The following is a 23,598-nucleotide window of genomic DNA, read 5'->3' as shown; positions in this document are numbered from 1 at the left end:
GGTAGTCGATGTTCTTCTTTTTTCAAATACTAATTTTTTGTGTCCGAAGTCTCATTTACCTATTGTTTTATAAATATAACTTGTCGTGGACATCTATATAGGGACATTCTTGACACACATTGCCTCCAGTTATTATTGCTGCCAATGCAGCCTGTAGGAGCATCAACATCTTTAACAAAGATCGTGTTTTGCTTACTGATGTCAGTCAGCTTTTTAAACAATAATCATTGTTTTTTATTGTTTATTTAGTATAACATTTTATTTTGTATGTTGTTTGTCCAAAATTAAACTGTTTTTAGTTTAATTGTTATTTTACTTATCTATAACATTTAGTTTTTTACTTAGTTATTTTGCAATAAATCAATATTGTACATTTATGTTTTCAGTTCTTTGTTTGTTTGCTTTTGTATTGTAATGTCTGTATTGTTGTTAGTGCTTGGCTGTTATTGGCCTTTTTGGCTGTTGTCAAGCACTTTAATAAATGAATTGAATTGAATTAATGTCTTCTTTTACATTCTCTTCTCCCATCTATATTTGAATAACCTCTCTTCTGATTTCAACTTTCAGTGTCATTCCATACAAGTTAATTATCTTATAATATTTAAACAAGCAGATTGGTGAAATGTAAAGTATTCCTGCAGACTGCTTTCAAAAGTTATGGAAAACATTTATCTGAGCATATTCTTATTGGAAACTTTTTATGTGTATTGGAGACAATTTGGTTCACATAAGTTGTGGCCTTCTTGGTTGTAATAGTCTTGTAGGTGGTCATCAAAAATTCTAAAGGAGCATAATGCCTTCTTCTTCAAGGTACAAGTAATGTGCTGGATATGAAGGTGACAACAGTCTCCCAAAATACTGGTAACCACCTACTTGGTGTCGCAACTCAGAAAACCGCAATTCACATTTTCACAGCAGTGGAATTTGAATGTAAATATAATAACATACTTGAAAAGTTCATACTGTTAGGCAAAACTGTGCAAAATGCAGTGAATCGATACGATGTAAAGTTGTTTTCAGACCCAGATTTGTAATGGAATCCATTCTTTTTTACCGCGTGTTATCCAGTTTCCCCACCAGGACCTACTACTATATTAACCATTTAAATACTAAAAACTAAAAACCACAATTAGAAAGTATTTGTGTACTTACAGTTTAACAGGCCAGCATATCTTGTGCAGGCTTGTAAAGGTGACACAATATGAAGGTGCGTGGCAGCCACAAAAAAATGTTACTCTCCCGTTGCCTAAATCTATGACAACGTATTGGGCTGGTATAGTGTACAGCAGTGGTCCCCAACCTTTTTGTGTCTACGGACACATTTGAGAGTTTATGAGATCGTGGCGGGCACCAACCAATTAACAAAGCCAAGTTTTCTTTTCTCTGGACAAATAAGATATGGACACCAAATAATACACAAAATAACACGACGTTTAATGATACAAGAAACCATGCAATCAAAAATACATAGTTTTGTAGGTACAATTATTATTACTCAAGTGGGATGTTTGGCACTGCATTTCATCGGCCAGTTTTTCAAATTTGGGAGTGTAGGATGATGTTTCTGCTCGCAAATGATCGTCAATATGGGCGTCAGTAAGTCGAGATCTGCGCTTTGATTTTATAATGTTCATGGATGAACGGCCTTCATTATTCAGTATAACCTCTTTCCGTAACAACGCAGGCACCCAAAAAAAGCCTTGGCGGGCACCATGGCGTTGGGGACAACTGGTGTACAGAGTAAGAAAACAATGAGAAGCAGTTCAACAAAATTAACTTTGATTATTTTAACACATTACCTTAAATAATATTGTCTCTGTTCAATGAAATCACTAAAAAAAATTAACACAAATTTATACAAACATACAAAATGTTAAATACACATTATGCAGTAATGTGAAATTTCATACTATTGTAAATTCATTACTGTGAATATGTGCATGAATCTGTATACAAACTAATATGGCTAAATTGCTATTGCAAAATGAGCAGTAAGTTTTAAAACTCCACCATAAAATATAAGATGACGACGATGATGATAAACATTAGTTTTCACTAAATATGGGATTGAGTAATATAATTTATGCTGGGTGTTCTGTAGTGCATTGCATAATATAAAATCATTCACATGCTTTGTAGAATACCTTGGACACTTGTTATTTGGAAGTCTCAGACATTTGTATTCACAGCAAATCCCAATTTAAGGATTTTCTAGAAGACAAATTTTAACATTAAACAGGAATAATCCTGCTGTAGCACGCAATCAATATACTTCTACACAGTCAACAATAAAGCCATGTTCTCTGCATTAACATATTTAAAACCATAAATTGCATCATACACCATATAATTGTTATTCATCTAACATATACATATACTGTTCATTTGCCTTTAAAGAGGGAAATGCTTCAATGTTTTCAGGTTAATTTATAACTGTCTGATGACAGTTCATGCTCCTGATAGTGAATATATGTGCATAAATTGTATACATGTAATCACCTCTACACACTACAGAGCACATACCAAAGGGCATTCATTAGATCTTAATATATGTACAATTATTCCACTTGTAAACATAAATTAATGTTTAATAAGCTCGGTACTTATTGTGTTAAACGTTACTTTCACACACTCTTAATGTCCATGAATACATAGTCTTGTATGAATTTGGGACTGCATCTAAGAAACATGTCCCACTTCAGTCACTCGTCAACAAAACAAAACTGAAAATAAGTGAAAAGTAAAAACATTTTAGAGGTCCTCAGCATACCACAGTTCAATGTTATAAAAGCAGACAAAGCTCAACTTCGAGAGTATCAGCACACTGATTTATCTACAGATATGCGCTTCAAACCCGAGACACATGAAGCGATCCAGTACCAAAAGTGTTCCTGGAGATGTTCAATGAATGTAACCGAGGTTTGCGAGGCGCTGTGAAGAGTTTACTCCAGGCACGGCACGTCTTTCCCGACCACACCCACATCCCAGAAGTCACTCCGACAACGAGGGACAAGAAGAGCCGAAGGAGTGCCACCTCTACACCGGCAGCCTGGTATGATGGCCCAGGCGTGCAGCTTGGCTCAATACGACAGTCGAGGGCCGCAAGCAGTGCCAGGCTGCGCCAGCGTGGTCTGTGCCATGCTTCATACAGAACACAGGCTAAGGAGCCCATTACAGGGAGCACATATAAAGCTGCAAATACTCCTAAGCGTGTTATGAGTCTTTCAAGCTTGGAAGTACTTTGGCCTGCACTCTTCATGGCTTGACGCACTTGAATCAAAGCTGCTCCGCCTAATGCTGCAAGAACACATCCTACAAGAAGCAACACTGCATGTGGTACAACCAAAAATGGTACAGCTGCGCCTTCAGACACCTGGCACAATCCTGTTAGTTCATCTCCTGTCACATGATGTAAGGCAAGTGCCACCACACCCAACACAGCTGGGCCAGCCCATGCTGCTATATGAAAGTATGTGGATAATCTATGTAGGGCCTCACATGACCATCTCTTTGCAGCTGACAGAAACCACGAAGTTGCAAGCACCACCCACCACACACTGGATGCCATTCCAAAGTAGTAGAGCGCTAGGAAGGTGAGAGTACATGGACCGCTCTCCAGACCGTCGACAGCAACGTAAGGCACTCCACCATCTGAAGGAGACACGCAGCTGAAGGCAGTAGGCCCTAATAATCCACGTAAAATGTAAGCGAGGGCCAGCAGATTGTAACATACGGCAAGAAAGATCACTGGTCGTTCAGGGTAGCGGAATCTGGCTGGCTCGACCCAGAAGGTAAGAAGTGTGAAGAGAGTGGAAAGGAAGCACAGCCATGCCCATCCAATCATCCATGTCTCAGCAAACTTCTTATCCTCAGATCTGTAATATGCATCTCGACCACAGCGAGGACTGCAGGTAATGGCTCTTGGCTCGCGAGCGCGAGCAAAGTTGGGTGGACATTGTTGTGTGTGTACTGGAGCAGGATTTACTGCCCAGGTCACTCCACCACTCTCGCTATTTGCGTGGATTGGCTCTTCACTGGCATTTGGAAACTGCATGCAGAGTCCCTTTTGTTCCAGTACAGGGAACCGGGAACAGTTGAGCATGGAAGGCCATGGGAAATTGAAGGTTTCCATTACAGGTTGACAATCAGCTTGTACTTCTTCACACAGTCCTCTACATGCTGGAATGGGCCCACTCACGTGTTCAGTACACAATGGTGCAAATACAGAGCACAGGAAGAAGCGCAGGTATCGAGAACAATTGTAGTGCACCAAGGGTATGAACGCCAACAACTGCAAAAACAAAATATTTGTTAATATTATTATGCAGTTTCCTACAAAGACATTTAAACATGTACCATAAGTAAAAATCTAATTTCTAATTACAGTAGGTTTTGAAAATGCTTAATGGCAATTACACAGAAGTTTTTGCTGAGAGTGTACATGCAGTTATTTTGATTATGAGACTCTTTTTTTAAGATTTCTCTTCAGATGAAAATTGGTACATTAGTAGCAGTTGGAAGCTCATTTGCAATGTATGATTTCATGTAAAAGGAGATACGTATAACAAAATTGGAACTCATTTTCCTGGAAGATTTAATCAAAGGTTAAACATTATTAAACCAAAATCCACAGTTGTAAACAATCCTGAACCAATTCTGACTCCCACTCTCAAATCTATTTTTCAAGGCCTGCCTTTATGTTATTCCCATCTCCTTCTCGGTCATCCAAGTGTGTTTTTGAACAGGTTTGACCATCAAAATTCTGCAAGCAGTTCTTGTCTCTCCTCATTTCTAGTCACATTCCAGACCATTGTAGCCTCGTATATTTCACTCCCTTAACAATCCTGGGTAACTATATTGTCCACTAAGTTCCTTATTATGTTGCTGAAGCTTGAAGTAGTAAATAATTTCCCCCAGAGAGCTGTGTAATCACGAGCAGAGCGTGTGTTTATTCTGGAACATTACCTCGGATTGATATCTTTTGCTGCTCATCGTATTCTGACAATAAATTACCGAATAACACAGTACGCCGACTGGTAACAAACACTTCGCAAAGTCGCACGAAACACACGAAATAAAAAGGATGCATGCTTGCCTTCGAGAATACGGGGGGGGGAGCATTTTCATCATCTGCTGTAAAGTTGCTGAAGTAAAAAACAACAACTCATTTCTCTTGTTACATTGATGTCACCAAAGCTTTGCTCAAAACTGTTGTAGTAAGGGTTGCGTTTTGCATTGGAACATTATGTGTTCTAAGAGTTTTACAAAACAAAGACATATTTGTGTCGATCACTGTGACCGCAAACAATACGCCCGGTACACTGAAAGAAGTGAAGGGCATATGGAAAGGGCAAAGAGTGCCTAATGTAATCGAGAACATACTTTTCCTCTTTTAATTTCGATACAGTCTGTGGCGCATTCATACACTGACTTTCATGGGAACTACAAAATACAAGCAATGCCCGTACATGTCTTAACCCGCTGCGCGCTACTTCTACAGCTGAAACGTAATAATTTTAATCCTTTAGTAAAAGGACTGTCTCGTGAGGAGTTGTTGGTACAAAGCGTGGCTCTATATGGAGCAGAAATATGGCAACTCTCGGAACAACAAAAAAATAAGTTGAGAATAATGGAAATGGATTTCCTAAGAAGAGCGGCTGGAATATCCAGAAGAGAAAGAGTGAGGAACGAAAGGATTAGAGAAATCATGAGGGTGGATCGAGATATAATTGAGGTGATAGAGAAAATACAACTGATTTGGTACGGACACGTGCAAAGGATGAAGGAGGAAAGGTTACCAAAAATGACTACGAAATGGCAACCAAAAGAGAGGAGGAAGACCAAGACCAGGATGGAACGATGGAATTACAAGAATCATGATAGAGTGAAAACTACCTCCGGAAGGATGGGAAAATAGAGAAGAATGGAAGAAAATATTAGGCACCGGAAGACCGAAGTAACGGTCAAGAAACGGAAGAAGAAGAAGAAGTAAAAGGACTGTTCATGTTATTGCTTCCTTGGATTTACTTTTGGACAGTGGTTTGAAACACCAAAATAAAGTTTAAGTTTGGAAACGCGACCACGTCTCCTCTGTTGCGTTATAAAACTGCTGCAGCTGTAGAGCTGAAGAGGATTAAGCTTGGAGCCATAAAACCAGAATGCAGCGGCAGGGTCGGTTAGTGGAAACAAATATGTTATTGCTATCCTTTAAAAGAAGGATCCTTTTTACAAGCGTCGTCTATTGCTGTGTGTAGTTTTGAGACGAGTACCAAACATGTTTATAACTCCCACTTCTGAAATCCCAAATCGAACGTAAATAGCCCAAAAGTACTGGTTAGAAATTTTCGTGTAATATCTCTTTCTGGGAAATTAAGAATTCTCAATAGACAACAGGATATCTTACAATAAACTGATTAAATATCTAATAATTATGGAAGGACATTTGGAAAATAAACATGGTTCTTATATTTTAATAATTATATTAATTAATAGTAATATATATACATACATATGTAATTGTTATCCAGTATTATATAATAGGCTAGTAGGATTATACATGCGGGTGTCGAAATTGATAAAACTTGTAGTTCAGTAAGCAAATAGCTTTGCATTATGTGTATTAATACCTGAAGATGGTCAATTTGGACCAAAAACGTGAAAAAAAATTATATACGATGAACAATGAGTTATTGTATAAAGGTTAAAATAATATAGTTTTGCGGGAAATGTTTAGGGGCAGGAGGTTCATGTCAACTGTGTTAGCCGTGTTGACCCGGCTGACACTTCGAAAAACGAAAAATAAAATTCTTGTGTCTTTCTTTAGTTGTTCAGTGGTTCTCCATTCACTAGAAAGCAGCAGGACTGATCAGATAAAATACATCGTTATTCAGCTATTCTGTACTAGTAATACTACCTTCAGATTTGTTCCACGAGGGGAAGATAACAAAACCTATTTCATTTTCTGCTTTGGTTGTTTCGAACAATTTCTATTATGCCATTCGTTTCATTTCAGATGTCTTGTAGTCTTCTGCTTGTATTGTAGCCCTTTGATCCAATATAATAATTTTCATTCAAAATTCCTTGTGTTAAGAATTTATTTATGGTATTGAAATTGGTGAATTTTTAATACATTTCGAAAATCAGGGCACTACGTTCTGGAAATTACTAGTGACAAACACAAATATAATGTAATATTGGTCGAACGCAGTTTAAGCTACAAAGAAGAGATGCTATATGAGTCTTTTGAGACATAAAACGTTGTCGTGTTTGAAAACAAAATAAAATAAAAAACAAAATGGTTTATACTTTCTTTGAAACTCGCGTAGTAAACTGGTTTCTTGAGTTGGCGAATGCTTTGAATTGTGAACTCATGCCACGTCCAGAAGACCGACGGAGATTTTTCTGTCTGTAATGTTGACAGTGACGGACGAGTTGAGGTATCAAAGAATAGACATCAAACCTGAGGCTCCAGTCTCAGGTCCATTCAGAAATAAAATAAATAAAGTGGAAGTACATTCCTATATCTATCTAAAAACGTTAGCTATACATTGTTGCCGATCAGGTTTTAAGTATCTGCACTGAATATCGAAAAGAGAGGAACCAAGAGTCCTCAACCATCGGGACCTGGGGTGACTTTCCAATCGCGGGCGACCGTGTCTAGGCAATTTACTGTACTTCATGACAATTTATTAAAAATGTTACTTGCAACTGCAAATAGGTTCACACAGTATACCTAATTAATAATTATGAACTCAGTTTGTTGTGTTTTAGTAATTTAAATAGAATTCGATGCCCATTTCAGAAGGTAACTAGGTCTCTGTTATGCAGGGTAAACACTATTTCAAAAATATAAACAAGTCATTAATTGCTGACTATTAGGTCATGAGACAAACACTATATTAAGTCACTAAAGACTGTGCTGTACTGAATGAGAGATGAGAAGGTCATTATGAATAGGAAGGGGAGAGTTAAGAAATGCAGAAGTGGCAGTGTCCTGTTCAAAGATACATCATCCGAACCGCGAGACAACGGCGAGACAGGAGAGTGGTAACGCGACTTGTTCATGTTCGGAAGGTGAATGGTTTGAATCTCGACCGCAAGCCGTACACCCCGACTGAGGTTTCCGTGATCTGACTCCGTCCTTCAAACAGACGCCTCGTTAGTGCCTTGATATGAGCAGGCCTAACAATTGCTCTTCTTTCATTCCATATATAATTAACACTCAACCTCAGTCCTCGCAGTTGACAAAGCGTCATTAAATGACCTGTGAAACAACCACAGCCAGGCTTGCTGATCCTGAAGAGATTCGAAGCGATTACTTTTCGAACCACGATCTCTAAAAACCAACTGCATAGGAAGTGCTTAAATAAGTTACCAATACTGCTACCATTTACTTAATTGCGTCAATTTCCAATGTGGGATATTAAGTTAATTTCCCAAGAAGACAGGCTTTTTCTCCACATCAAAAAATATCAGACGTTATTATCTTTAAAGAGAAATAGTTTAGTTATCCTTATAGGAAACCATTACACATTTCACGTAATAAAAATACATTACTTCAGAACGCAGGGAACATTCAAAATGTACTGCACAAAGTTTAGCATATCCACTATACGTACTGGAGAAATTCGAACTTTCGAAATGACATAAAACAACAGGTGACGCCATAGTTCTGTACATTTTAATCTTTACGTCCTTAGATATAAGACGGAGAAACAAAACATTCTAAACTGAAGAGTAGCAAACATTCCCTGAATTCAATTTTCAATCAACGTATTCCCAAATAATTTTTTTATGTTACCGACAATCACAAGCATTTTAACTCCGCCATATTTTCTGCTATGCTGATACAGTAATATGATTCTCTTTTGCATTTTGGCGTGTTGATAAGTACTGAAAAATCTATAGGCTCACAGTCAAGGGGGAATCACACATCAGGACAGTATCTTGTCAGTCATAAAATGCAATGTAAAAATGTAATGAACTGCATTACGATGTGCAAACTGCTGCATAACAATCTTTTGTGACGACTATAAATTTTACCTCAAAAGCTGTGTAAGGAACGTGGCTTAGTATATACCTCACGTTTTAGAACTAAAAAAAATATTTTATCTTTTCAAGTTGTTAGCCTTGAGTTTGTCAGTTTCGAATAACTTATTCCAATTACAGTTTTTTAAACTAAAAACTCTTTTATGTTGCAGTGATTTATTACAAAGTCGGTATCTAAAAACTACTTTCGGAGACAAGGAGGAATGTTTTCAGTCTGGTTTCCATTTCACGGAGACTAATTCTTGCACGTTTCTCATTTCATTCATGGAAATTATATACGTATATATCGATATGTATACCGAAATTAAACGTATTTTCTCTTGTATACGATTTGGTTACAGAAGACAGAGTAGATCATGTCAACGACCTATTTCATTAAAACATTTAAAAACGTTGTTTCGAGGACTTAGAAATCCCTCTCTCCACAAAACGAAATCTCGCCTGCGCTGTTGTTTCAATTGACAGTTATAAAATAAAATTTTAATATTAAACGTGCTGGCTCAGTCAGAACTAGATAGCTTATCAGTAGGACCTATTATCGCAACTATTTTTTTATCACTTTTGAAAGAAGTGGAGCAGATTCCGCCTACATATGTCGGACACAATCTAAAATTTCCCAAAATTGTCGTTGTTGTTGCTGAAATATGAAAATTATTTTTGTTGTTATTATTGTTATTGTGCGTTATTCGCATGAAGAACCAAAAGTACAATATAATGAACAAGTAAACACGTTTGTCCAATCCTACTTTGGGAATTACTATATTAGAGTTTCGATTTGGCATTTCCTCGAATCAGCGCTGTCCACCTCGAAAAATCGCTGGCCGACAGTCATTTTGCCAGAGGCAGTGTCATTCATGATTTTATATTTGTGAGCACTGTTCCATTCCCGAGATTTTCAGACTGACTGCTACTATTTCCGTCCGAGTTGGGGCTTACTACGTCACACAGAGGCGAAGACTGGGGATCATTGAATCGTGTCTCCCAGCTCAACAACTCCTACACAACTTCCTCAAATCAGAGGTCCTGCGATTAAATTTTACGCTACATTTTAATCCAAGTAATATGAACGAAAGTCGTACTTTAAAATCGTGACTGATTACAAGTTTATTTAACTACGCTTTATTAACTGAATTGGTTATTTTGTGTCGGTGGTAAGGCTATATGTGAATTATGTATTGGAAATGGAATGTAAACTCGATCGTGGCCTATTTTAAAATTATATCCCAGCATTTATTCGGGACGACTAAGTATAACGATATACCTGTGTCAAGACAGCAGGTCACCACGCCGGGTTTTGAATCAGGACCTCTTGAAAACGAAGAATTTTAACCACTCGATCCATGATACTGGATAGCAGAGTGTAATCCACTTCAGGGCAATTGTACAGTGGTGACTTCTCATCACGCTTATTTATCTTTATCTCGCCTGATGAACCAGTCGCGGTGTAGGTCCTTTGTGTTTTCCTTAATCACTCTAGACATGATTGCACCCTTTCATTTCTTATTTCTTATTGCCCTATTAATTACACTCATTAGGTCTCCAGCATAAAAATAAGACTACAAAATAATCGGAGACAAACTACGGCACAATGCTACAAGAACATAATAAAAGATGCCATGAACACCTGCGCTTCAGAGCCGAACAAAAGAAAATGTTACGTTGCAGTTTAGATGCCAGGACAAAAAGACAAGAACGTGATATAACAGTGATTCAGCAATATTATTTAGGTCTATTATACAGGTGATAGCATAGTAGCAGCTCAGAGGGATTAGTACTTTGAAGTTCGGCAAATGTTACATTAACGACGAAGCAATATATGAGTTCAATTGTTCACGTCCTTAAACATGGAGACATTATAAGTCCTTCAGCGCACAGAAATTAATTGTATTGCACACAATTCACGTACGTACACCAACTTGGCTTTGTATCCAGTTCCACTCAATTAACTTAAATACAACATTTCTGAAACAACTGAACTATTTCAACCTTTGAAAGGTGGAAAGGAAATCTCACTCTGTGCAACGGAATAGAAAATGCATTCAATCGGATCTGTTACAAGTTTACGTAATACTAATTCAAGAGTAAAGCAACATGTTTCGACCCGCAAATAGGTCGTCTTCGGGTTCTTATCGTTCGTAAACACAACAAACGCCAACGGTGTATGTGGTATGTCAACTGCTTATGCCAATATTTTTCTACCAGCGTAACTGCAGCAACAATTATCATTATTACAAGTTATTTGTTGAAACTGTTAGGCTAATATTATGTTTCTACAATATTACAACTGTTACATAAACGCTACATTACCCACTATGAGCGTTCTTCTTTCAGGAATACATTCTGACAAGTTTTCGAACTCTTCCGAACATTTGTTAGGACTCAGGTCATGGGGCTGACCTGTCGCAAGACCACTCTCTACCTGCACCTCAGGCCGCGAGGCTAGAGATCGGTTTATTACAATAGTAGATAAATTTAAAATTCAAGTGACATAATTAAAATTACAATTATTAATACATATAGGCTACAAACTGTATGTCGACAGGAACTGCGAGGCAAACCTCTTGCTGCTGTTTGTATCTGTGGATTACGAATTATTTCCGTAACCGATTTGGTGAATTTTTTACCGAAAATACGCCCGATTATACTAACAAAGGACAATTTGACATGGAAAGATTCCTGATTACAGAAAACAATTAGCAGACCTCATATGAGTCAGTTCAATCTAGGCGAGATTTCAGATTCACACGGCGAAGAATATGAATATAGGGTGTCCCAAAAGGGTTTATACACAGCAGAAACTTTGGTGGACGCTTGCCAGTTATTTGCACACCGTGTCAACTGTGCTACGAAGCTGACAGTGGTAAGTCTGAACATCTAAACTAAATTCGCTAATTAACCAAATGCCAATGCTGACGTATGTAATGGCTTCGTTTATTAAAATGTCTTTGCTTCATTCATTAAATGTGCGTATACATCTTTTTTGGTCATCCTTTACATCGAGCGACGTTACAGATGCGCTTACTGCCTCCATCATCAAGGTGATTTGCCAGAATACACGGCGCAACATCCCAGAAGAAAGCCATCTTTAGTTTAATGCAGTTCACGTCTCAAAACTTTCCATGGTTAGCGAAGCTATTAACACGTTCCCCGGTAGAAATAACCTAGCATTACAGAGTTTCTTTTGCTCTGTGGTCATGACGTGTGTGAAATTATAGTACGAGAGGTACATGTGATCTCAGTGGTGAAGGAAGTCCAGTCATACACCCGCTGTGTGAACATTTGGCCACTCACTGGTCGGCGTGTCTTTTACAAACATCTCGACAGGTCTCTTTGCGATTATTCAACAGCTAGACACATTCTCTGAACTCCTGCTGAGGAACATTACGACTCACTGAATGGTGTTGTAAAGACGGCGAAACTGTGACACCCGCCCATTTACTACAAGCTACTATAAAACCTCTCCTTTAGGATATCTCTTCTTTCAGTAATATTATGGAGGTACATATCTTTGTACTTCGTAAGATTTGAGGTTTTCACCGACGTAAGTCCGAAGATGGCTGTCTTCTAGGTTGTTGCGCCGTGTAGTCTGGTTGAAGTTTACTGACGTTTCAGAGGTCCTTCCTGCCTCCATCATCAGGGCGATGACAGCCATCTCCGGACTCACCGCTGTGAAAACCTCAAATCCTACTAACCCAGAAGACAACCATCTTCATACTCACCGCCGCGATAACTTGAAATCTCGTCTATTAAACCTTTTTTTGTAATTTATTAAAAACGCTACCTTCCTACCGTAAATAGGTCCCCACAGAGGCGCTGATGGCCTCAGAGTTTTTACTTGTTGGCTGATTGTTAAACAAGACGTTTTTACAAGGAAACATAATTTTGCCAAGAACCTCGTCTCTTTGAACTGTTATGCCACAACCCTGCCAGGTTCCAGGTGGCTGTTACCTCAACGGAGAGCTAGTCCGTTGCAGGTAGAAATTCGAGGTGATGAAAAACGTACACATCAATGCCCCAGGTGGTATTCCAAACCTTCAAATAAGCAAGCGGATACCGCGGTAAGTTTAATACTTCAACAGCCACTGTCACTTTCGCTGGTCGATTCAAAAGATTAAGAAGGGTGCGTCAAAAGTTCCATTCTTCTAAACCAACTCGATGGAGTAGTATCTTTCATGATAAGTTGATAGTTGCTCAGCGTTTTATGGAACACGAAGAATTTATTTCCATGTTCACATCAGCCCGCCACCGATCACTATCCTAGGCCACACCAAACATATTCACATCTCCCATCAAACTTTCTGTTATCATCTCTTCCACCGCGATTTTAAAAACAAATATTTGTACGCATTTCGCAATTCCCACACGCGTGCTACACTCCCCATCAAGCTCATCTTCCTCGATTACATTATACAAAACTTTTGAATGGCCTTAATATATTTCATATATAAAAATCGGTTTTTTAAAAACATTTGACGCATTTTTCATCACTGTGGGAGGCAAAAGGCATTTTATTAATGTTGAGTCTACTCGCAGGTAGACTTAAAACACAAGCTTCCGATATGTTAGTATTTATTAAAATCATACTCTTCGTTTAAATGGATATAAAGTTAAAATTATATGCGATTAAATTAAGTCGAGTTATTTAAACTACCAGTATACATCGCCATCGCCTCGTTTTACCGCAGCTGTGATCATGTTCCCCAATACGATTACATATGTAAGATTTGAGGTTTTCTCAGCGATGAGTATGAAGATTTCTGTCTTCTGGGTTGTTGCGCCGTGTAGTCTGGTCGATGTTTACCAACGTTTCAGAGGTCATACTGCCTCCGTCATCAGGGCGATCCATACTACACAGCGCAACAACTCAGAAGACGGAAATCTTCACGATTACATATGTTTCACATACAACGTGGGTAGCTCATAACGCGGGTACTGAAGCTGTCCCCCAAAACCCGCGTTATATCGAGATTCTACTGTATATAAAGCAAGCTATTTCAGCTACAGACTAGCTACTCTTAAGGGGGGTGTCATGGTTTTGAATTACACTACCTCAGTCCTCGCCTGGAGGGACTGAGAAGAAACCTTTCAGCCAATATGCCCGACCCATAATCGAACCTGTTTACGAACCCTAAAAACACTACCCTGTTGCCAAGTTACAACGACCTGGCGGGAATTTTCCAGTTCGTAAGTCGCTTTTACGGCCCATAATTGAAAATCCGTATCACGGTTTTATCTACCGTGACACTGTTGTGACCGTCTTTGAAACTTCACGCGGCCCTGAAAAAATCTTGTGGTGACAGTCTTCGTTAAGTCTGCAAGGCCCTAAACACTCTCCTGTTCTTACATGTGCTTCAAACTATATATAAATTGTGTAGTTACTTTTTTACTGAAACGTTCCTACTCTGATGGCTCAGACAGGAGGCACTTGTCATCTGGAGGTCTGCGCTGATGCGCAACGGCGGATGGCTACACAAAGAAACTTTCGCTCGTCACAGCTGCAGCAGCGCGGGCGGGAAGTATATATTTAGACACGAAAAATGTTACTCGTTCTTATTCATTGAGTGCCATTCTCCACAATGAAGAGACGGTACATAGCGCTATTTAGACCTTATGCTCGACAGACCGGCTGCTTTCAACCCAGATCGGGGTTAAGGACCGTCTTAACGATTGTATGTTTCCAATAACAGAGTTGAATTACGTGACATCACTGAAAGACGGCTGAAAATGTAAATCTGGTAAATTGGTAGAATGTTTAATGTCTACGAATCTGTTTCAAGAGATATTCAGCATCAACAATTTTTTTTGAGTCTGAGAAGTATCTGACTAGAAATCATTAAGAGATAAAAATTCAAATAATATAATCGCCAAACCGATCATTTCATATACAGGAATGAGTTCGTCACTTTCTCACTTACGTAGATACACAAAGACGACGAATGTCCACAGACTTAATCTTGATCAAAAAGCCCGACTGTTTAAAACTCCGGGTATATTCAGCTATAATAATTTCTTACCTAAAGAGGTCATTAACAACCATCTCATACACAGTTTCTAACCCATAATCTTTCTATAATTTCTCATTCGATGCTACTCATTCAAGGCCTCTGTAACTGAAAAGTAAAATATGTACGAATAAATCGAAAAATATTAAATAAAGTCATGGAGAAACCGGCAATCTAAATTAACAGAGAATCTTCGTAAACTGTTGGAGCATTCGTCCACATTCTATTCAAGCTTTATTTGCGGAATAGTGTTGCAACTGACTTGAATACAAAGCACCGTTCTTCGAGTTCATGAACACTGGGATGTGATACGATCACCACAGTCCTTCGTGACCCAGAGAAGTAAAAAGAATAAGAGATGGAGACATGGTTCGAAGGAAAATGAAAATAAGGAGAGGAATAAATTAACCAACAAAGAAAGAACAAAAGAAATATAAATATTCAAGCCGGAAATCTCATTTCTTACCCTATCTGCAAACAGGAGTGTATTAATTAATTTACCAGCAGTAGCATCAACACGGTTATACCAGACCACACGGCACAACATCTCAGGAGAGATTCATCTTCGTGTTTTAGTGGTTTACCTCAGTCCCTCCAGACAAATTCCGTAACAGTACCTTTAAATTAGGTCATGACCGCTTCCTTTCTTCACAATTCATTGATCATCAATCATTCTCCATTCGACGCAATACAATCTGAGCAAACGCGTTGTCAAATTAACTGCAAATTGGATTAGTAATTAAAGTTTGTTTGTCACCTGCTACTCTGAGGCACTGCCTTGAGCGAAAAATCCTAGGAGTCAGCCTGAGTGGGGACTCAGATGCGACAAATTGCCACAAAGGCTATAAACCACTCGCTATAATAATAATTTACATAACTCTCCATTACTAATTAAAATGTACACAAATACCAAAGTGCTGAGAAGGGTGTAAAGTAATTCTAAGCTAGTCGTAATCAATAAAATAAATGCTTCAGACAACACAAAGCACGCCCCAATTGACTGTACGAGAAATCATAACAATACACACACACACACCGCTTTCATTACACTACAATTCCAGACCTTTTTCCTGAGTCGTTTCCACTTTATAAGGACCGTTTATTGGCTAAGCTCTTCATGTAAAATGAATAAACTTTTCTTATCTAGATACATTTTCTATTGAGACAGGGGGAGGAAAATTTATCTTAAGGATGAGTCTTCTGGGACTTTACGCCTTTCTACCAGACTACACAGCGCAACATCGCAAAAGGTATTCGTCTTCATGTCCTCGCCATCGTGAGAACCTGGATTTTCAACTTTTATCATGTACCAGAGATTTGGTGGAGGGGAGGATGGGTAGACGAATCCGTAAACCATCACAAACACGACCCCTAAGTCTATTGAAACGATTTGTAGTTTTTTTGATGGGTGTAAACTCAACTGCACTAATTATAAGACACTATCAAGGCGATATCTACAAGAAAACTGTAATCTGCAAGGATAATTTTCACCCCACGAATAAAACCCCTGTTGCTGCTTCTCATCCAAGGCATCACCGAACTTCAAACAAACAATAACCGACAAATGATAAACTATTACTTGAATGTTCATTACGTCTATTAATCAATTCTTTGGGTGTCATAACAGTATTACATCCATTCTCACACACATACACATATAACATAAAATCACTCAAATCGGTCTGGTAGCGAAATAAAATTACCCCTCTGTCAGCTTGCAGCTGGTCTTCATGACCCATAAGATTGGGCATCACGGTGAGATTGTATCCGATATCTTGACACATGTGGATAGTTATCCGCTCACACTTCCGTGCCCGGCCATGGCATATCGCCAGGCTAAGAAGCAGAAAAGACAACAACATTGCCTTAAACGCCCCCATGTCGAGGCACAACACTTCAACAACCGTCTCCACTCACCGTCAGCCCCACAGTAATAATTATCGTTCTTCCGAAGAGAGCCCAACTGCAACACATTTGCCGTCCTAGACATGTCGCTACTGGGACTCCGGTTTCGGACATCTTCGGTTGTCTTCGGTTTTCACAAGGTAGGGTTATAGCTCATCGCTCGTGTTTACGAGCGGTTCCGCCTTGTGATTGGGAGGGCAGTGGAAGTAATTCTACTTGCAGAGTGACCTTTCATGTTTTCAAAAGAGCAAGACAATATAGGGACAAGACAAAAACGGTATCTTTATAACCGACATATTTTCATGACGACTGCAATAGAAGAACAAAAAGATAATTCGTGCAACATTTCTAGAAATTTCCAAAATATAAATAATGCAGTCAAGAGCATTCTACTCACGAAGGGTCATTTCCTCTTCAGCGAGTCCTACGAAATATATAAGAATTAGTAGTTACTAGTTCATTGTGCATCGGTACAGGCCGAAGGACAATATCAGTGAAGGTTAAAAAGGAGGAAACCTCAGAAACTATCATGAAGAACAATACAAAAGGATCGACTAAAGAGAATAAATTGAACGGATACATGTTTTATCTTCTATACATCTCTCTTATTCTACTGAATGATTAGGTTTCCTAACGAAGTGGTAGGGACCTGTAATAATCAGGAAGCGGTCGTGACTTACAGTGAAAGTTTTGAAAAGACGGCATTTGTCTTACTGGATCAGTAGCCAATATCACTGGAATTACTGACTCTTTTGTGAAAAGACTTTAAGGAAACATGATACACATTCCAGTCGACAGTATTACACTCTGCACGGAGTTCTACAGAAGGAAAGCAGTTGGTAAATGAATGGTTTGGTGTGATAAAACTAATATGCATGTCAACATTAGGTCTACAGCGTTCAGCCCATTTAATTTTGGGACTCGCTGATTGACAATGAAAACTCATGTAGGTATTACTTCAACTTCTTTTTATTTTTAAAACCAGGCTGGTGTAGTGGCAAATCTATAAACTTATACTGGAATCTCAGCCTGTTTGCCGGTTATCCTGAGGTTTTACGTAGTTTTCTTCAGTTATTCAGGTGAATATCGGGATAATACAAACAGGCCACGACAGGCTCCATAAAAATCTTTGCTCACCATTCATTAAAATCTTCTATTACTCGATGTTACATTAGCTTTATAGACGAAACAGGCTTACAAAATTTCTTACACAGAAATTTGAAATCTCTGTCATGACGAAGAGTAGCACGTATTGCATAGGCCTACAAGTCACCTCCGTCTATCCATTAACTTGTTCTTACACATGCATCAGATATGAAGTCGAGTAGACGATTGGATCACATATCCATGTTGGTGAACACACTGCTTCCATCTTCGGAGCTTAAGCTTTATAACACACAAAATTAATTGAATAAAAATTTTCTTGGATATTATCCATCGTCTAGTAAATATAAAACGTAAAACGACGTTTCGGAGATGGGATTAGCTCTATCTAGTGGGCCCAACTGTGTAGGAACCTGAAGACGGAGATAGAGTCCCATCTCCGAAACGTCGTTTTACGTTTTATATTTACTAGACGATGGATAATATCCAAGAAATTTTTTATTTAATTGACTCTTCACCATCGTCAAGAAGTTTTAGATTTGATACACAAAATTAACATGAATATTTTCAAAGCCGTGAGAACATAAAATCTTATACGATTGCTTAATAGGTTATTTAAAGATATTTTAGGGTTTTTTTTAAAAAAAAAAGTCTGACGTTTGGCCCTATGGCGAATATTTAAGGAAACATAAGAAAAAGTAACTTCAGATTGATTGCAGCGTATCTGTCGCGGGACTGGCTTTGCAACAACACATTTATATCAGAACAAATAAACATCAAGGCCAACATATAACATCTCTTGACCGTGGACCATCGAGCTACACTGGCTGGTGTGGAAGAAAGAAAGATGCAAAGAGAAAAAATACTGCATATTCGCATAGGCCTATTGCCCCGTGACGGCTTCTTAACCTTCCAAAAAATTATTCTCAAATGCTGACGTAACTATAGACACAAGCTTCATTACACTGTATCTTCGGCGTCAGCAGACAGCAGATACCTCAGAAAAGGCTACCACTTTGCAAGCCCAGCCGAGGTTCATGTGGACTTTTCGGCAAGAATCAATGTAATGTAACGGTGTTTTTCGAACTGAAATTCTCAGACTACCCTGTAATTTAATATTTTAAAACACTAGGATTAATACAAAATAGCAATAATAATAGAACAAATAAATAAATGACGATATAACGAACACTGGAGCAACGGAAAGCAACCGACACGGATGACAAATATTTACGTCACAGGTATTTACGAGGTGCGATCGGAAAGTTTCCAGACTGCGCGTATAAAAACCCGTACACTTATCTCAGGTATTAAATTCATCCATCACCTTCGAAGTAGTTCCCCTGGGAGTGAACACAACGATCCCAGCGCCGCTGCCAAGCCTGAAAGCATCCCTGGAAATCTTTCTTTGTCAGCCTGTCAAGCACCATCTGCGATTCTGCCTGAATCTCTTCTATCGTCTCAAATCTCCTTCCCTTTAGCTGAATTTTCATCTTTGGGAAGAGGAAGAAGTCACATGGAGCTTAGAAAGGAAGTTGGGGTCGGTTCTTGCAAGATCTTTGAGCTCCTGACAAACGAGAAGTCGATTCTGCTTCTGCGTCGCATGTGGAGTTCTTCCTTTAGAATCAGCTGACAGGTCCCATAGCCTATCCCAACAATGTCGCACAAGTCGTTGATGGTACGACGTCGATCTTCGTGAATGGCCTGCCGAATCTTCGTAACATTTTCGGGCGTTGTGCTCGAAGATGGTCGTCCAGAACGCTCGTCATCATCGACAGAGGTTCGGCCATTTTTAAAACGTGAATGCCACACAAAAGTTTGTGCACGACCCATTGCGGACTCCCCAAATGCTTGCTTTAACATTTCATAGGTTTCCGTAACCGTTTTGGCGAGTCTTTGGCAAAATTTGATGCACACGCCATTCCGAAATCGCAGGAGGGTCGGTGTAATGCACTACCAAAACGCCCGTAGCTAAGAAACAAATGCTAATTCGATGATGCCGGCTGGCACACTGATTCACTATGAATGTAGGCCGCACCCCCTAGCGGCAGAAGCTCGTACTACATCCGGTTCGCCCTCTATTGACACAGTCTTGAAACTTTCCGATCGCACCTCGTACTTACCTCTCGCGGACAGAACATGTCCGTTCCACCTCATCCTCCTTGATACGTTAACTCTGTTAACATTTAATGTTAAGGAATCTACAGATCGTGTAGCAAATCGAAGTGTGCATGTTGTGCTAGCTACACACAAGGAACAAAATATAATTCCTGTGTTTCGGTTCTACAGAAGTCATTAATCTGTCCAGAAGACCTAACAGATAATATTTAACTGGACAGAATAAACTGTGCGTCTGACTGGACGATTCCATTAAATACTTACTGTTATATTTCGTTAATTTTATTATCTTCCGGTGACCGACAGGAGCCAACCAAGCAGAGCCTTTACATAACATAATGACGTTGGGTTACATTTGCAGAATACCACGTTAGATTCTCGACAGAATTAACAGCTGTCCTGAGAGAGATTTGAGTTTCTCACGGAAATGAAGATGACTATGTTCTTTTGGGGAATAACGCGGTGTAGACTCAACTCGGAACATCGTCAGCTGTCCTAAGAATTCCTTGATTTTCTCTGTCTCTTCAGAAGAATAAGCCCGACCGACTCATTCTAAATTCTTACCTACTCATAATTAACTTCCCATTTCAGCCGATTCTAATTAACCTCTGACACATTATCGAAATAATCAGTGATCATGGCGGTTTCTTTCGTTGTCCATCTAACGACGGATTATGAACTTCATAGATGAGATGGGATAGAATAATTATGAATGGTGATCAAGAAAGGACTATACCAGAATTTGTAAGAAGGGGTTGGAGAAAAATACGAATCATCAATGATGATTGTCGGTCATCTACCAAAGTTTTGTTCCGGGCATATTCCGAATACGCAGGAATGCTAACCACTACATTACTGGCACAAGATACAGGATAAAGCTGCTGTGGCGAATGCACTGTCTCGGAATATTTCCGGAAAGTCGAAAAACATCAAACAAGAAAGACGGTAACCCATTACTAACCATAAACCGTGATATACGGAATGTGGGAAGAAGAAATTTAAGATCATTCCCTGAGAGATCGGACTTTGAGAAACTGACATGGAGCACGGAGACTGGGATAGAACGTGGATCGGATCGAATCAAAGCGCTTCCAAGACTAAACCTTTAAAGATGAAAAAAGAGAGAAAAGAATGGTTGGAGGAAAGTAGTGGGATACACTACATTTAACGGGGAAAATAGTTTTTTTTTGGCTATGAAGGTCCCCAGGCAGAGCCCGTTCGTCCTTCTGGTAAAAGTAGATTGAAAAGAAGGTGAGACATTCGGAAGTGGCGAAGGAGAAGCGACGAAACGTGGAGGAAGAACACAAGTTGAATTTTCCTACATTCGTTTAAAAATTCTGGATTTTGACATGAGTTTTTTTAGGGGGGGGGGGGGGATTCGTTCAGCTGAAGCCCCTATAAATTCTATTCAAGACTTCAGTCAGCACCTCAAAGAAAACACTAAAACTTCATTGCAACTGGTTAATGCAGTTTGAGGAAACAATGCCTGTTTACATTGAGAATTGTATGAAATGCACAAATACATGAGTCAGTTGCTGATTGTTGAAGCAGGCGAAAAAGTTACCGCTGGGGTTTGAAATGTTAAATTAATATTCGTGGATTTCTAAAGGGAAGACAAAGCAATAATAAAGTTGAGAAAGACGAAGGTTGTCCAAATACTACAAAAAATGCGATTCTTACTCAAAAATGCTTAGTTTCTGACACATAATCTGACCCAATAGCAGCAAAGCAATACACCTGGTTTTTAAACGGTTAAAGCGGGCGACACTATTTCTTCCTATTCCTCGTTAGGCCAAATTTCTGTTTGTCTGTATACAAGTGAAAGGACAAACAATAATTGTTGGCTTACAGAAACCGATCCTGGTGAAGGCGCTGATGTTCGGTGCATGAACCCTCCGTTCTTCTGTCTCTCTCAGTCCTTGGCTGTTGCCCGCCTCTGTGATTGGTCATGCGCAGCAAAGCACAGTCCGCTGCGTGCTGTCACGCATGACGGAATGTGGCTCGGCTCCAGCCCGTGAACAAAGATCCCGCCGCACCACGAGGAGGGGAAAATTAACACTGGTGTGGGTTTGGTTCAAGCTCTTTGAAGACCGCGGCTACGTAGGGCTGTCCAACATACACGTACAAAACGTCTGCACGTGCTCAGGGTCGGAATGTCCCTCGTAGTTGCATTAAAAAAAAAAGAGAAGGGGCTTCTGCGAAAAGTAAGAGAGGTACCAACACAACAACTTCAAAATAAATTATTGTCTCACGTCCAAAAGATTCTGTTCAGCGTTTGAGGTACGGTACATGATTTCGAAAAGCTGAAACGTCAAGTATTTGGTAAGGACAGTATGGGTGAGTCATGTAGCAACCATTGTTCATCCCCCAGATGACGTATGAGTGGATATTGAGCAGCAGTGGAATGATATTGACAGGAGAATACCAAAGGCCTCAGATAAACGAACCTATTCACTACAAATCCCACATGTATCAACTAATATGGACGCGAACCCGGTCCTTCGCATTACGAAACCCACGACTAACCGCCTCAATCATGGCACAAACACAAGCGCACATTTTAAAGAACAGTTCAAACCAATATCGTTACTTACATAACAGTTTAATAGGTTGACTGCTACCATCAGGCATCTACTGTGCGGCTTGACATAGGACTGGTCTTGGATCTCTCGATTACTTGGACCTCAGTATTGTTATAATCGAATCCTCCTCTGGAAATCGATATAGGACTACAGACGTAATGTCCGGAAACCTCAGTATCTGGTTTGACCGGTAAGCGACCATTACTAGGGTTACAGTGCAAAAGTGATCTATATCTACCGCTTAATTCACAAAGTAATCGCAATGCAGTCATGACAGAACAGTGGTCAATTCATACGATTATGAAAACAGATATGTAATTTCATTACTTCGGTCTGTTTATTTTAAGAAAAACCCTTGCTTGTGTTGTGCCTTTAGTAAAGCAGATTCTTGTAAACAGAAGTCCGGCAAGATGTCTGAAGGACCAGGCCAGAGCGTCCAAGCCGTGAAAGAAGAAGAATTAGGTTGGCTACGTAATCTCCGAATATCAGGCGTTTAATGAATTACAGGGATATGTCTTTAATTTAGAATACGTAACTAGGAAGGTCCACGAAAGCAGAGATGGACTGGAATTGATCAGAACATATCAGCCTCTGATCTGTACTAATAATGTTAAATTACTGGACACAAATCCAAATAGCATAAAGATAAACACAGAAGCTATGTTAAATGCTAGTAAGTAAATTCACAAAAAAATTACAGACTCATGTTCATGACTCTTTACCACACTACAGGACAAACACATTACACAGTACGAAGAGAGAGGATAGCCAAATATCCTTCCAAAATAAATATAGTGCCCAGAGGCTTTGTTGTATCTTTACACGTGTAACGGATACGA

The 23,598-nt window shown here is 39.3% G+C and overlaps 1 protein-coding gene across 2 annotated transcripts; it reads right to left on the bottom strand.

Moving 5' to 3' along the window:
- Positions 1-1,762: 1,762 nt before the first annotated feature.
- Positions 1,763-22,863, bottom strand: LOC110839641 (frizzled-10). Of its 2 annotated transcripts, XM_087358347.1 has the most exons (3): positions 22,772-22,863; positions 22,027-22,372; positions 1,763-4,291 (listed from the first exon to the last, which is right to left on the bottom strand). In XM_087358347.1, exons 2-3 carry the CDS (start codon positions 22,063-22,065, stop codon positions 2,849-2,851), a joined length of 1,482 nt encoding a protein of 493 aa, XP_087214473.1. In that variant the 5' UTR covers positions 22,066-22,372; positions 22,772-22,863; the 3' UTR covers positions 1,763-2,848. The 2 variants fall into 2 exon arrangements, with proteins under 2 accessions (XP_087214473.1, XP_021939719.1); XM_022084027.2 differs by lacking the exons at positions 22,027-22,372; positions 22,772-22,863 and adding an exon at positions 16,754-17,027.
- Between the last annotated feature and the right edge of the window lie 735 nt (positions 22,864-23,598).

The sequence above is a fragment of the Zootermopsis nevadensis genome, unplaced genomic scaffold (assembly GCF_977971745.1).
Source record: "Zootermopsis nevadensis isolate Lab colony 2312 unplaced genomic scaffold, Znev_1.0 Znev_ptg000030l, whole genome shotgun sequence".
Lineage (NCBI taxonomy): Eukaryota > Metazoa > Arthropoda > Insecta > Blattodea > Termopsidae > Zootermopsis > Zootermopsis nevadensis.
Note: the sequence above shows the minus strand (reverse complement) of the source record. Positions and strands in the feature narration are given on the sequence as shown.

Excerpts from the sequence above, each read along its gene's own strand:
- LOC110839641 (XM_022084027.2), bottom strand. The coding sequence starts at position 16,930 with ATGGGGGCGTTTAAGGCAATGTTGTTGTCTTTTCTGCTTCTTAGCCTG. Across the intron at positions 4,292-16,753 it reads AGCTGCAAGCTGACAGAGGG|TTGTTGGCGTTCATACCCTT; the intron begins GTAATTTTATTT and ends TTGTTTTTGCAG.